At 42.3% G+C, this 16731-nt stretch overlaps 1 protein-coding gene across 1 annotated transcript in view; it reads left to right on the forward strand.

Moving 5' to 3' along the window:
* The first annotated feature begins 4216 nt into the window (after positions 1–4216).
* CASQ2 (calsequestrin 2) overlaps positions 4217–16731 on the forward strand; it is a 69370-nt gene continuing 56855 nt past the window's right edge. Inside the window, exon 1 of the mRNA XM_032154894.3 lies at positions 4217–4450. Coding sequence (XP_032010785.1) covers positions 4217–4450 — 234 coding nt within the window. The remainder of the gene's footprint in view (positions 4451–16731) is intronic.

A 16731-nucleotide genomic window follows, 5' to 3' on the forward strand; every position in this document is an offset into this window, starting at 1 on the left:
CAGGTGCCATCATGCCTGTCTTTTTGTATTTTAGTAGAGATTGGGTTTCGCTATGTTGGCCAGGCTGGTCTCAAACTCTTGACCTCAGGTGATCCTCCCGCCTCAACCTCTCAAAGTGCTGGGATTACAGGTGTGAGCCACCGGGCCCGGCCACAAAGTAATGCTACAGATTTATTTAATAAGCATTTAATGAGAACTACTACTTGCTATGAGGATGTTGTGAACAGATGCTGCCCCTGCAGCAGTGAGGTTCAGCAGCGAGAGCGAGAAGGATCTCCCGTGAGAGGAGTGTTTCCAAGGAGAAGTACAGTGTGTAAGGGGAGCGAGTGTCAGCTCCTGGTCTACACTGAGGGCCTCCTTGAGGAAGTGACATTTGTCAAAACCTGGAATCATATTGGTGGAGCTTTGGGGCTCTTTTTCAGGATAGCATTGATCTCTTTCTGCTTGTTTCTGTTGAGGAGTTTCCTGGTGCAGAGGAGGCAGGAAGACTCCAGGGACCACCTGTTAAAGTTGAGAGAAAACGAGGGCCTTGGGGTTGCTAAGAGGCTTGTTTAGATCTGGCCAGAGGATGCTGGAGGCTCATGGAGAACAGGGCTCTAGACCTGAGCATTTCTGCACACTTTCTACCAGGCCAATAGGCTGTGCTTCCCTCCAGGAACGGGAGCAAAGAAATAGGCCATTTTCTGTTTTGTCCACTGGGTGGAGTATTTTAGCCAAAGAAGGGGCCTTTGGCAGCAGTGACATTGTAGGCGATCTTTGCCTTGGAGAAGAGGCAAGCTTGGACTCGCCTGGAGTCACGCCCATCAAAACCCTCCTCCGCAGCTAACATTCATCAAACTTCATCACACCTGTGTGTTGGGCTGAGGCCTATCCTGGTAAAAGAAAATCTTGTAATAGATTTTAACATCTTAGAGCCAGAAAGCGGGCCGTAGGAGCTTGGACCCCCTTATCAGCCTGACTCTAACCCTCTTTCACAAATTGGGAGTGGTAGGGCCCGAGCCTCAGGGCTCCTGACCTAATCACACAGGCAGGCGGAACGCGGGTCTCCTGCCTTTCTGGGGGCGGTTCTTTCTCTCTAAGCCGCCTCAGAGGCGCCCAAATGGAGACCTGCAGACCTTCGAAGGGAGGCGTGAGCACATACGTTTCTCTTTGTAGATAAAATGGTCTCAGAGAAAATCATTCTGCCACCTGTCAAGAATAAACAAAGTAAACGAGCTAGGTTAGATTAAGGGACTCTAGTTGGCGGCCACTCACAGTGAAGGACTGGAAATGGTTAGCAAAACAAGGGACCTACGGCATATATTGTGACAACAATGAACATTTATTTGTATTGATTTGTCTGTTTTGTTTTACCCCTTCTTGTTTAAAAACAAAACAAAAAGTATCTACTAATGGCAAATAAAAATGCACGCATTTCAGCACAACCACATAAACTAGAAGTGCATGACACATTGGCTTGGGCCGCAGCTAAAGCTGGAACAAAACAGCTGATTTGCAGGATGTAAGGTTGACTCAGAAATGTGTGAAGCATTCTTTGTTTAAAAAATAAATGAATTGGCTGGACCCAGAGGCTCACGCCTGTAATCCCAGCACGTTGGGAGGCTAAGGCAGGCGGATCACCTGGGGCTGGGAGTTCAAGACCAGCCTGACCAACATGGAGAAACCTCATATCTAATAAAAATACAAAATTAGCCAAGCGTGATGGCGTGTGCCTGTAATCCCAGCTACTCCGGAGGCTGAGGCAGAAGAATGGCTTGAACCTGAGAGGCAGAGATTGTGGTGAGCTGAGATGGCGCCATTGCACTCCAGCCTGGGCTACAAGAGCGAAACTCCAACTCAAAAAAAAAAATTAATGTTGATGAGCAATTAAGACAGAGGGAAAACAAAAATAGGAAAATAAAAGGCAGGCAGAAAATAAGCCTGGTATGTTAAATGTAAACTATGAAAACCTACCTCTTGCTGAGAGTGGGGCATGAATGTAGACCTCATATCTACCGTGGATGCTTGGGGGAAACCTGATCACCATAGCATATGTCAGTGGCTGCGTGTCCTCAGGGCTGGGCTGCCTGGCCCAAATCGAGTCCATGATCTAGGGGCAGGAACTTTCCCCAGCTTGGGCTTTTCGTAGTAAACCAGACTTGAAGGCTAAACTAAATTTTAAAAACTTATTTCTTTTCCCTTATAGTTTTGTCGATTATAAGTCAGAAGGAAATTAAAAGACTCTGACTTTAAATAGCTTCCAATTTTTCAGTAACAGTTAAAAAAACCTACTTACATATTAAGAAAAGTGGAGCAAATTCTAAATAAAGGTAACCCAGTGAGATCGAGACAACTGGGAACAGTTTGGGGAGGCTGACCTCAAAAAGACAAGACACACATTGTTTCACTCGGAAATCTTTTCCCCCTTAAATTTCCTAAAGAAAGCAGAGATCTTGCTTGCTTGCCACTGACATGGAAAGCTAAGTGCACCTTAGAATGGATATTCTTCGCTCCATCTTTTGAAAACTTAGAGACTACACCATTAGAAAGAACGGAATACTGTCAAGGGTTTTAGTGATGAGTTCTTCAAGGCCCCAACTTTCTGCACATGAAAGTGTAGCATCAAGACAACCGCTTATCAGCCTGACTCTCAGTGTAAGGCCCTCTGACTGCAGGGGAGACTTGCTTTACTCAGAGAGGCCAAGGATCTTCTCTTTGCCTTCTAGCCCCTGCAGAAGCTGTGTGTGACAGAGTACTGTCTTTCCGAAGCTGATTTATAACTGAAGGAGAACAAAAACTTGGTCAGAATCATGAATGCCCTAGATGCCTTTGAAGAGTGGAGAGACATGACTGGACTAAGGTTGGACTGCAAGAGATGGTCAAGAAGGTACTTAAGAAAAGGGGTGTCTGCAAGGGAATCACCCAGAGTCAGAGGCAAAACAACCAGGAGCAGCAGCTTTGAGGCAGGGTTGAATTCTTGCTCCGGCAGTTAGAAATGCGGCAAACTCAGACAAATTGCTGTTAGCTCAGCGGTAGGATGAGCCCTGATCACTTTTGCCCCAGTTGCCTACTGGATTCAAGGAGAAAATGGACAAGAAAGGGTTCACAAGCCATTCATATTAGAAACAGACAAATATCCATTATATAACCAATGTTCCACCAGCTCCAATGAGAAGTAAGTATAATAGCTACTATTTTTGAGCACCTATTTTGTGCCATGCTTTTTCATCTATGTGTTTTAAACTTTGTGGTTATTATCAGCCCCACTTTACATAGAGGGGAACTGAGAATCAGAGAGGGCGAGTGACCCTCCAAAGTTCATTAGCTGTTAAAAGGCAGAGTAGGGATTGGAACTGTGAACTTTGTTTCATTTTATTTTAATGAGGACAGATTCTTCTGGTGTCAGCTGGGTTCAGCAGGGTGTCCCTGCACCCCTCACCCAGTGTCTGGCAGAGGATTTTTAAGAAGAGAGGATGGAAGTCAGAAAAAGACAGGAGTAGAACATGAAGTCTACCTCGGGGCTCCATTTTGTTCCATGTTGCAGTGAGGAGCAGAGGATGAGCAACCACCATGAGGGGACAGGCTGAGTTACCTCCCTGGTGTGATTTGACATTTCAGTAATGTATGAATGTCATTCCGTATGTTTTAACTCTCTATTTGCTTATTGGCACCATAGTCCCTTATCTCTCTCCCTCTCGAGTTTCTTTCTCTTCTTTGACCTTTCTAGCCTCCTTATTTCATGCATGTACATTCTTGTCTTTTTCCTTCTGCCTCTTCCCTCTTCACCACTCGGACAGACTGTATCAGCGAATCCCTCTACAGTGTCGTATCTAACTTTTTTATTCATTGCATGATTTATTTTTAGCCTGAAACAACTGCATCCTAAAAATGGAGTTCCTAATGAGACAGAGGCTGAGCAGAGCTATGTAAGGTATCTGGGGCTTGGCCTCCCAGCCTCCCTAGCTTGGCTGTTTCTCTACTCTCGCGCTTGCGTGTGTGTGTGTGTGTGTGTGTGTGTGTGTGTGTGTGTGCCTCTGCTCTTTGTCCTGAGCCCACGATTCCAGAGCTGGCTGGACCCAAAGAGGTGAAGAGTCACTTCTCGGTCCCAGGAAGGGCAAAGAAGAGGGACAAAATCAGCCTGTCTGCTCCCTGCTTGGCCCAAGAAGGCCTCTAACAGTCTTCTGTCCTCTCTTCTGCACACGGCATATTTGGGAACGAGAAACAAAAGTTTTCCCAAATGAAGAGAACTCACTTGTTTATTGTGGGGGTTTATTTTCTGTCCTCTTGCAGGGCAGAAGAGGGGCTTAATTTCCCCACGTATGATGGGAAGGACCGAGTGGTAAGTCTTTCCGAGAAGAACTTCAAGCAGGTTTTAAAGAAATATGACTTGCTTTGCCTCTACTACCATGAGCCGGTGTCTTCAGATAAGATCGCGCAAAAACAGTTCCAACTGAAAGAAATCGTGCTTGAGGTAAGTAATCAAAGGGCATGCTGTCTGCGCTGCCTCAGTGAGGTGCTGAGGGAATGCCTTTGGCCAGGGGTTGGGATATGGGAACAAGGATGCAGAGAATATATACTGAAGTCTGCTTTATTTTGGCCTCATGTGAATCAGATGCCCTTGTCGCACAGCTGGGATGTGTGAACAATGAGGGGTGGGTCCTAACTCTTCAAATGAGGAGAACCAAACGTGCTACACTATGATGGGTCTGATGTAAAGTCTTTATGGCCCCCTTGACTTTACAAGGGCCCTTGTCACAGCCATTGTTTCCCAGATAGAATGTAGAAACTATTGTTAAAACTGTTGGCTGAAATGAAATCCAGGGACTACTTGTGGATTTCACTCAGTGTGCCCACTCTGCTCCCTCAAATCTCCCCGTGATCCTGGAGAGACCAGAGTTACTTGACCTTGCCTCTCTCTGGGGGGCAGATGGAGAATATCACTAAATGACTTTCCTCTCTCATGATTTGCTGTCAGTCAGCATTACAGAATGTAGTTGTGTGTAGATCTTCTGAGCGGCATATTCATGTATGTGATTTTTTTTCTCAGAAAGTTCTTGGTGTGACTTTAGGGCAGAGCTGAAGTCAGTTCTTATTTTATCTGCATTACGCGGCCTGCCTGTTTGTAACCTGGCACTGGGGCCCATTTTCTAATCCTTTGCGAGTGCCCCAGTAACTATTCCTGCAGCTCCTCCTGGACAGCTTAAGATGGCTTAAACTTTAAGAGGGCCTGAGGGTGCCAAGAATGCTAGTGGGCACCAAGATCCCTCATCAGTCCCCATGCCTAGCCCAGGCGCAAACCTGTGAAAAGGATATTTGAGAATTACAGTTTATTAACCAGCACAATCAGAGAACTCAGGTTGATGAAATAGTTTGATTAACAGAATTATCGTATAAAACCCATGTGGATTTGAATTTTTTCAAATTGAAAAATTGACTGTAATAAAATCCAACAAAACTATCCCAAATACATCAAAAATATATCTCCAACCTTGGGTGCTGAATGTGGAATTTCAGTTCTCTCTGTGGGTTGCAAGAAAAGAGAAAGCAGGGACAGTTATTAAGACTTTATTTTATAGAAATGAGCAAATCACAGGCTGGAAAAGAATGAGACATAGAACTTAGCTGCTGCTTAGCGCATGAAACCAACACTTACATTATATCTCCATCTCAAACTGCCATACTCAGTTCTCAAGAGACATTGTTATGAAAACTTAATTGAAGGCGTAAGGATTCTCCCCTATATGCTCGTCGCTGTCCATTAGCCTAGAACTCCAAAAGAATGCCTTTGGGTGGCCAGTACAGGCAAGGACATTCATTTCTGATTCTAATTTTTTTTAAAAGAAATCTCTTTCTATCATCTATCTATCTATCTATCTATCTATCTATCTATCTATCTATCTATCTATCTATCATCTATCTATCATCTATCATCTATCTATCATCTATCTATCATCTATCTGTCTATCTATCTATCTATCTATCTATCTATCTATCTATCTATCTATCTATCTATCTATATCATCTATCTGTCTATCTCTAGCTCCCCCAAGTATATCTGTCCCCAAAGACTATGCAAAATCATGAAGAGAAACTTCCCCTGGGCTTACCATCCCTCCAGACACCTTTGATCCAAGAGTTCCCTTTTCACAGTTGGGTGCCAGCCCAGCAGAGACCGATAAGGAAAAGTTCACCACAGGAGTTAATTTGATGCCCCTCAGGCTGCTAAAGCTGGAGTGAGGCATCATTAGGAGAAAAAGAACACAGAACTTGAAGTCAGGATATCTGGATTTAAGTTCTGGCTTTGTCTCTACTACACACAGGACACAGGGCAAATTATGTAATTTCTCAGAGCCTCATTTTCTTATCTATAAATATGGAAAAATAATAACTATCATGCAGGCTTAAGAAATGATTAAATAATAATAATATTTATTAAATGCTTACTAAGTGCAGGGACTGTTCTAAGCACTTGGTATGTGTTAGCTTGTTTAATCCTTACAATAATTCTATTAAGTAGGTACAGTTACCAATTCCATTTTATAGATGGGGAAACTGAAGCAGAGAGGCTAAGTTGTCCAAGGTCACACAGCTACTGCAGATGAAGGCAGTCATATGTGACACCTACACGGCACTACTCCTGAAATCAGTGTGAAAATGCCCAAGGGGCTTCTGGGTAGCTTGTTTAAGATGGTTTCAAAAGTCTTCCTTAAACAGAGTTGCTCAGCCTCTGGGCCCAGGTCTGATGATGCCAGCTGTACCACCAGTATGGCCGAGAAGTACATGGCCTGGAGGTGCTGCTCATGCAAAAGTCCAAACTGAGGAGGAAGCCTGGGCTCCATTAGTGAAGGTTGAGGAAGGGAGGGGCCTTTGTTGAGATACTTGTCAGGTGCAGCATCAAGGGAAAAAATGGCTCCAGGAAGTCCATGAGTGGAAAGAGCGAACATGCCTTTAAACTTTCTTCATGGTCAAAACAACTATTTTGTCCTCTTAATCCTCCAGACTCCACACTTGCACTAAGAAAAATAGTCTGCCAGCTTCCAGGGCTGTGGCTGTTAGGGGGTAGGGGGAAAAGAGGCGGCAGTTCCCAGTGTCCATCCATCAGGCAGTGGAGTTTCAGCAACGGGCAAATAGCTGGAGGGGAGGCGTCTCCCTTCCCCCTCGCAGCTTAAGGCGGCTTCTGACACTTTTTATCATAACCGACTATGACCCAGTATATACAGACACACACAGACACACACACACACACACACACACACACCAGAAACAAAAATTTCATATAAACTATACTTATTATTATTACTTGGGGAATTAAAATTTTTTTTCTATTTTTATCTTGTTCTCTTCTATTTCACTTTAAAAATTGATCTCAACCTATTAAGTTGATTTCGCTCTCCAGTGAGGAGTTGCCATCCCCAGGCTGAAACCCCTGAGGAATTTCTAGGAATTAGAAACTCATAGCTCCTCACACTAGGGCCACCCCATTCTAAGAAACTCCAAGGGCACTGTGGCCAGTCACGTATATTAATTGTCTGCATCTCTAAGGGATGTCAATGAAAAGAGCCAGAAACAGCTCCATCCACACAGCGAGGAGGTCACTGCCTGATGAGGAGCTCTTGAAATACCATTCAATTAGTCATGCATCTGCCACCTAATTGTTGTTGGGGCCCATAGATGCTGTGGATACGGGGAAAATGAGACCCTCAAGTGGCTCACAGCTGAACATGGAAGAAAACACGCAAACTAAGAGCTACAGTGCAGGGAGGTTGCTGTAACAACAGAGCAACTTATAAGTTTCTCAGGGAGAGTAGAGGAAAGAGGAAGAGCCAGAATTGGTTTGTGAAATGAGTAGGAATTTACTGGCAAAACAGCAAATATTCTGATGGCTCTCAAGTATTTTTCCACCTGCTAGCTTTTTCCTAAAATTTGGCCAAGAGGGCCTCATTTCTTTAGGGTAAGATTTTTGTCCCTACTTAGTCAAGGTCCTCTGGGAGACGTAGACCTTTGAGATGTTGCCAATCACTTACATCACCTGAGTCTGAATTCTGTCGTGAGAACAGGGCTTGACAAGGGGAAGAGGAGAAGGGGGAGAAGATAAAGTCTATACAGCTTAGCAAGAAAAAGGCAAGTAATATGACACCAGGAGGCAGCAAACCCAAACTTTGCTTTCCAATCTGGCCAGAGTCCAGCTCTGGAGGGCCCAAGGGTCGGTGTATGATCCATAGTTCTATGCAGATGTTCTACACATGCTTGTTGAATGAATGAATGAAATGTTAGAGCTCAAAAGAACTGTGGGAGTCATCTAGGTTGCTCTGAACCCCTCATTTCATAGCTGTAACCCTGACTTAAACAGCTGGCAGTTCTGATTCCTGCTTGGGTATTCTTCATCAACAAAGTAGCATATACTGATTTAGAAATTTCAGAGTATGTGGAAAAGAACTAAAAGGCAATAAAAGTAATCACACCAAAATAAACATGGATAATGTTCTGGTAGATTTCTTTCCAGTATTTTTTTCTTTTTTTTTCCCATTGTAAACACATATTAATTCACAAATTATGGGAAATGTTGAAAAGCTCACAGAACATATGTCCATTTACAATGCAGAATGCATTCAAATAATTAGATTTTAAAAGTAATACTTTCATGATTATATAATAAATGTTAAAATACAGAAGAACAAAAAGACAATAAAGAATTTAAAATTATCATTGCACAAAAGATTAAACACAGAATTACCATATAATCCAGAAATTCTATTTTGGGGTATATACCCCTAAGAATTAAAAGCAGGGACTCAAAGAGATATTTGAAGACTTATGTTCATAGCAGCATTATTCACAATAACCAAAAAGTGGAAATAAACCAAGTGTTGACAGATGAATGGATAAACATGTTGTACATAATATTATTCAGGCTTAAAAAGGAATGAAATTTTGACATATGCTACAACATAGGTAAACCTTGAAGACATTATTCTAACTGAATAAGCCAGACACGAAAGGACAAACATTGTACAATTTTATGTATATGTGGTACCTAGAGAAATCAAACTCACAGAGACAGAAAGTAGGTTGGTAGGGGCCAGGGGCTGGGGGAAAGAGGGAATGGTGAGTTATTGTTTAATGAGTATGGCGTTTCACTTTGGAAAAATGAAGATATTCTGGGCATGTATAGTGGTGATGGTTGCATAGCCATGTGAATGCACTTAATGCCACTGAACCAGTATTTTTTTCTATACATAAATATACATTTTTCAATTGGGAATTATACCATTTATACAGTTTTGTTTCCAGCTTTTTTTTTCACATCCATATATTGTATTTCTATATTATTAAACAATAATGTTAATACCAGCATAGTATTCCATTGTATCATCATACGTATTTTTAAAATAATTACCCTATATTTGGATCTTGACACAATTTTTAGAGTTTTAAAAATCTTATCTTTTCATTGTTGTTTTAATGAACATTTCTTTGATTTCTGGCTAAAGTTTTCCATAAAATTGTTTTGCCATTTATATATTTTTTCTTTCATAGATTATTTTTCTATGCCTTTTCTCATTTTTCTATTGGGGTGTCAACACAAATTATAAAGGGAGTTGCAATTTTGCATGCTGTCTCTTACAGCTTCCGCCAAGATAGTAAATTTAGTCACACCACAGTGGCCAACTTCCATTAGCATTACAGGACCCAGAGACAGGATATGGGCAGGTAATTCAGTTTCTCCTTGCTGCTTTGTTTCCTGCTTCCTCTTTTTCCTTGAAACTGCTGTGCAAGCCACTGCTCCTATCATGTCCTATAAATATTGCCAGAGAAAGTCCTTCAACACCACCATTTCCCTCAGGTTGAAGTGCTTGAGAGATGGCATGCTCTAACATGGGCTTCCAGATCAGATAGACCTGGCTTCCTTATTTGCAAGGTGGAGATGACAGTGCTGTTGTGAGGATTGAATGAGGCTGCCCAGCAAGAGCATAGCTCTGGCACACAGAACATACTTAACAAACGCTGGCTTCTTTCAGCCCACACTCAATATTTCGTCCAGATTTTAAACACAATGCAGCTAACCCCATCAGTTGACAAACTGAGGAAACCAGGCCTTGGGAGCTGGGGACTGGAAATGCAGCCATCTTGCTTATTCACAGCCAGTTTGATTCGCTCCTCCTCTTATTGCTTATTCACTCCTCCTCTCTGGGGCTGGAGAGGAGGAGTGAGTTGCCAGTGGTCACAGGTCGCTCTCGATGTACCCCTGTTTGGCATTCCCTCTGCTCTCAAGGCTTTGCTGAGCCTGTGTCAGCTATGTCTAATCACCTCATCAATGCCATTTATTAAATTAGGCCTTGCCCCATTTTCAGTCATGGTTCAGCCTCACCTACTTTGAGAGGTGCTTCCAGTTTCCTTCTAATCCTTTCTACCTTACTCTTTCCCCCCGTGGAGACATGGTTGGAATTTTTCCCTCTAGATTAGAAGCCTCATGAGAACAACCTGAATTAAAATCAAACTTGGTAATAGGGGAAGCAAAAAGCAAAGCAAAACAAAACAAAAGCAGACTGAGCCAAGTTCACATTGGGCAAGGATCAACAAACTGCTTGTGACTCAAAAACACAACTAAATGAATGCACTGGTCACATGACAACATGACAGGTGGAGCCCCAGCTGGCCAGGCATGAGCAACATGGCCTCCACATCGTGAGTTCCTGAGCCCTCTATACGTGGCATTGCCGTTCTGCCTAGCACCCAGCCTGGGATGAGGAATCATCGACTCCTTCCTCTTCCCCTTCTACCTTGACATAGATCCAATCCCTAACTCCAAGACCTTTATCTTTTCCTCTACACCACTTCAATGCTAGGGGTCCAGCATTCCAACCTGAAAAAGAAGCCAAAAAAAGAACAAAAGCTTTTTCCGGGTGAGCTTAACACTTACATAGAAACAATTTTATGGTCACTTAAATCATCTATAGAAGGAAAGGAGGAAGGAGTCATGCAAAGACCTCAGAGCTCAGTTTTAGGACCTCTGGGCACTTTTCATTTTATATTCACATTTCGTAGCTAAAATTGATGCTGTTAGCCATGTATATGTGTTTTGGGTGGCAGGGTGGAGAGGGAGGAATAGCAACTAAATAGACTAACCTGCAACGAATATGCATTTATTGGATTAAGGAAAGCTATGGGGGATTTTTTCAGGCAGCTAGAGAGTGTTTCAGAACATGAAAACAAGTATTGTCAATCCCTGAATAGAAATATTCATTCATTTATCAAATTTTCATTGCTATAAACAGACACTCAATAATCTTTGCATGAGTAAATGAATGTATCAGTGAATGTATGGATAAGGAACAAGCAATACTTTCCAGATTGTGAACAGTAAAGCTTGGTTCATTCATTTAGGGTGAAATAGGTCCCTTGCTCAGGCGGGGAATCAGGAGTCTTGGCACAAAAATGGCCACATCTTCTTGGAAGTTGAACCAGGTCTACCTGCCGGTCCTATAGTTTTTCAACAGGCTGCAACTAGAGTTCAAGGTCTAAGGCTGCTGCCCGGTGTACCCTTGGTGTGTTTCTTCTGCTTTTCCTGCTTAAGAAGGTCTCACTTTAGCTCACCAATAGAGGCTGTTGAGATGCTCTGCTGCCATCCACACAGTGCCTGTCCAGGGGATCTCTCCTAAGCTTTCTTGGGTATTAAATGGCAGGACCACTACCTAAAAATGCAAACCAATTTTCCAGTGCTGAAACATAGGTTACTTTCCAATAATTTTTAGAGGATGACTCACACAGATTATCTATTAGGCCCTGTAGGGGAGAGAGATGCTGGTTTCATCATCTATGAGAGGATCAAGAATCATAATCCTGTGTGATGTAGGCCTCTGAGTTTTGCAGCTGTTTAGTGGATTTCTTGATGCTGCTGCTGTCAGTCTGCCAGAGCCCCTAACAGACTGAGCTTCCTTCTGCCTTCGGGCCCCAGTCTCCTAAACTATCTGTATATCAATAAAAAGTAAACTTTACCTGAGAGTGACTGTAGCCTCTTCAGGCTTTGCAATGTACCCAGCATCATCATTGACAAGACTCATGCACACTTTATGAATACCACTCTCCTTCTTCTTCTTCTTCTTCTTCTTCTTCTTCTTCTTCTTCTTCTTCTTCTTCTTCTTCTTCTTCTTCCTCTTCTCCTCCTCCTCCTCCTTCTTCTTCTTCTTCCTCTTCCTCTTCCCCTCCCCCTCCTCCTCCTCCTCCTTCTTCTTCTTCTTCTGCTTCTGCTTCCTTCTTCCTCTTCTTCTTCTTCTTCTTCTTCTTTCTTCCTTCTTCTTTCTTCCTTCTTCCTTCTTCCTTCTTTCTTCTTCTTTCTTTTTTCTTTTTTTTTTTTTTGACTGAGTCTCAGTCTGTTGCCCAGGCTGGAGTGCAGTGGTGCAATCTCAGCTCACTGTAACCTCCGCCTTCTGGGTTCAAGCAATTCTTCTGCCTCAGCCTCCTGAGTTGTTGGGACTACAGGTGCCCACCATCATGCCTGGCTAATTTTTGTATTTTTAGTAGAGACAGGGTTTCACCATGTTGGCCAGGCTGGTATACCACCATTTTTCTATGTCCAACCTCAGATGAGGTAGCAGTGCTTGGGAAAACTGAGAGCCAGGCACCTGAACTTCTCTTCTATTTACCCACTATCCTTAGCAAGTCACACAGATTCACCTCTTTACACTGATCTATGAAATCTATGTGTAAGATCATCTATAAAATCAACCATCAGCTCCTACCTCCATGAATTAGGAGAATTAAATGAAAACAGGTGAATAAGAATTTCTTATAAAATTATAAGAAGGTATAAAAGAGTCAGGTTTTATTATTTTTGTTACATCAGTTACTACTGAAGAAATTCATTTGTGTATTAATAGAATGACTAATTGAGTGCTTGAAGTATAGCGGGTGCTTATCAATGCGAATTTCCTTCACTATCACTTGAACTTTTGTACGTGTTCTTAGTCGATTGTAGTAGTTCTCAACTTTGGCCACATATTAGAACCACATAAGGAGTTTTAAAAAATACTGTTTCCTGAGTCTTATCCCCACAGGTGCTGGTTTAATTGGTCACTGGGTAAAAGCTGATGTCCAGCTGCTACAATTTTTAAAAGCTCTCTGAGTGCTGTTAAGATGCAGCCAAGTTTGAAGGCCACTTGAAACTTGATGCTTAAAATGTGGACCCCAAGGTTGAGAGCAGCCCAGCTACGTGGGAGGCTGAGACTAGAGGATTGCTTGAGGCCAGGAGTTTAAGGCTGCAGTGTGTTATGATTGCATCTGTGAGTAGATACTGCACTCCAGCTTGAGCAACACAGTGAGACCTCATCTGAATAAAAAGGTGGACACCAGACCAGTAGCAAATGGCACCACTTGGACCATGTTAAAAACAAAGAATCTCAGGCCCTATCCCAGAATCAAACTTAACATTTAAATGAGATCCCTGTGTCGTTTGTAGGCACGTTAAAGTTTGCAAAGCAGTGCGACAGTCTATTGGGTTGGGAAAGTTTTCCAGATGACCAGAATCATGTTGTTACCTGTTTGACCTTTGGATTATTCATTCTTCAGAATGGTGTTGGAACTGTCAGTATAGCTCTAATTTGGAGAGTCGTTGGGATGTTAAGTTGGTTCAAGGGGTGCAGGGATTCATATCTGATTTGGGACTCAGCCAGGCCTCCCGGGGTTCTCCCACTGACCCATCACTCACACAATCAGTGACTAATCCTTTGGACCTCCTTAGAAGGAAATGATCTGGGACTTGAGAAGTCTTACCCTATTTGAGATCTTTCCAGTTGAATTGCCTGGCTTTTAAAAACCAACTCAGAAGGTGGTCTTCTAACTATCCTCAAGCCAGGGGTCAGAGTTGACCTTCAGAAAGAGAAGACATGCATCTGTTTGGTTGCTGTGGCACTTTAGCCCTTTCCCCAAAAGAGATGGCAAATCTAAGAACCCTGAAGGTAGATGGAAGTGGGATATTAAGATGTTATGATGTTTAATGGAAAACCATGGGAAAGCTTCTCAGAGAAAACTGGTGAGTATTTTGTAATATAAAACTAAGTCTAGTGAACACCTGAATAGAAATATTCATTCTTTCATTTATTCATGAAATATTCATCTTACTTACTGTCTAAGTCTGCTTAGTGTTGCTATAACAGAATACCTGAGGCTGGGTCATCTATAAAAAGAGGTTTACTTGGCTCATGATTCTAGTGGCTGGAAAGTTCAAAATTGGCAGCTGCATCTGGTGAAGGCCTCATGCTGCTTCAACTCATGGCAGAAAGCAGAAAGCAATAGATGAAGGGGCAAGGAAATCATGTGATGAGAGAGAAAGAAAGAGAAGCCAAGGAAGCCAGACCCTTTTAAACAACCTGTTCCCTCAGAAACTAATTTGTTCTCATTAAAACTCACTTACCCTTGAATGGGGGCATTCATCTATTCATCTGTTCATAAGGGGCCCACCCATATAACCCAAACACCTCTCACTAGACCCTACCATTGAACACTACCATATTGGGAATAAAATTTCAACATGAGTTTTGATGGGGACAAACCACACCCAAATCATAGCACTTAGAAAGATGCAGATGGAATGGCCCCAGTGTCTAGGGAAATGTTCCTCTTTTATTGATGATAAGAACTCACTTCCTTTAGGTCTATGCTTAAATGTCACCTTATCAAAGAAGTTATCTCCCTGATAACCTATGTAAATCACACTTTCCATGCATTCATTTTACCTCCTCTACCCTCCTCTATGCTTTTTCTACATAGCACTTGGCTGACATATTGCATATTGTCTGACACCCCTTCTTTTAGTACATTTGTGTTGCTATAAAAGAATACCTAAGACTAGGTAATTTGTAAAGAATAAAAGGTTTATTTGGCTCACAATTCTGATGTCTGAAAAAGTTGAAGATTGGGTGTCCATATCTGGCTAGGGCCACAGGCTGCTTCCACTCATGGCAGAAAGTGAAAAGGAGCTGATGTGTGCAGAGATCACACAGCACCAGAGGAAGCGAGAGAGAGAGACAAAGAGAAGGTGCAAGGCTCTTTTTAATAACCAGCTCTCAGAGGAACTCTAGCAGGAACTAATAGAGTGAGAACTCACTCAGTCACTGCCTCACCCATGGAGGACATTAATCTATTCATAAGGGATTCACCTCCATGACCCCAAGACCTCCCATTAGGCTCCACCTCCAACATTGGGGATCAAATTTTAATGTGAGATTTGGAGGGAAAAACGTCCAGACTACAGCACCTGCTATAGAATGTGACATTCACAAAGGCAAGGACTTTGTTTTACTCATTGCTATACCCCAGCACCTAAACCAGTGCCTGACTTAGTAGGTATTCAACAGCATTTGTCAAATGAATGTTGAATGAAGAGAAGAGGAAGGAGGAGAAAGGAGAAGCCCATATTATGAACTTACCATAAACCATGCCAATATGGGGCTTTACATATGTTATTTTATTTAATTCTTACAACATTACAGACAGAGAAATGAGCCAGAGAGCTAAGTAAAAATTGCCTAAAGTCACAAAGCTATAAAACATTAGATCGTGAAGCAGAGTTTGAACCCAAACCTATTTGGTTTCAAATGATATGTTCCTTCCATTATGCTAAGGAGCAGCTGAAATGGATTGCTTCATGTTTGTAAGCAGTGCCAACTTATGAAGGGGCCGATGTCTTTAGCTTGTACTTTGGATTTTCACTCACACTTGAGCTGCATTAAATTGCACAACTAGATTATGTGTTGAACCTAAATGACTAATGTGAGCCAATGGACTGTTGCTTGGCACTTGGAACTTAATAAATGTTTGCTGGATGGATGGATGGAGAGGGGAAGAAGGAAAAGGTCAAGAATTAGAAATAAATTGCTTATACTGAAGATATACTTCTCCTTGATCTCATTTTTAAATTAAGTTAAATTTTTTTAAGTATTCAGTAAAATTGTAAAGAGGTTGAATTTGCCAGATTCAGGAACCTGTTTGTTACCCTTGCTTAATCCCACCAAAATATGGGTAAAATTGATTTTTTTAAGCCATGGGATTCTTAGCCCGAAATATATATACACGTGGGCAGAAGCCTCCAAGCTTTATAAGGCTGACCCTTGTTCTAAACCTATTTAGCACTGGCAAATATCCCAGTGGTGGTTGCATTTCCAAACCCCAAGAGAGGAAGGCAAAATGAAGTTGCTGGAGTTGAGTGAATCTGCAGGTGGAGCCATGTGGAAACGCTGGGCAGGGAATAGCAACACACACAGGATTCAGGTATTTTTTTCCAACTGTTCACTGCCCAAAAATGGCAATCTCCAAATTCACACCTGCTCCACTCTGAAAAATTAGATGAGGTCAGGCTTATTTTGGTTTGGCTTAGAGAACGAAGCCTCTCATAGAGCCCATACTCTCTCAGGAGGTGCTCACTTTTAAATCGCAGTTCTCTGTGAAGCCCAAGTGCTGTTGAATTCTGTGTGGAGGGTTGCGGGGCACATATCGGTAATACAGGGGATCCTTGGAGTGAGATGGTAAAAGAACAGAAATGCTAGTTGTAAAAGCATGGATTGAGTTGATTACAGTTAAATGTTTCCTTTCACCTGTGGAATTATAAGGAAATAAAGATTTCACGAACTGGAAAACACATTGTTGATTCAGAAGTTTTTAGACCATTGGAACCTTCTCTCACTACTCCTATCTCCAAAGCCCCTGTTATTGTGCAAGCCCAAATAGGACACTTATTCATCACATTCCTGAGGTAGA

This window comes from Hylobates moloch, unplaced genomic scaffold (assembly GCF_009828535.3).
Source record: "Hylobates moloch isolate HMO894 unplaced genomic scaffold, HMol_V3 SCAFFOLD_5, whole genome shotgun sequence".
NCBI lineage: Eukaryota > Metazoa > Chordata > Mammalia > Primates > Hylobatidae > Hylobates > Hylobates moloch.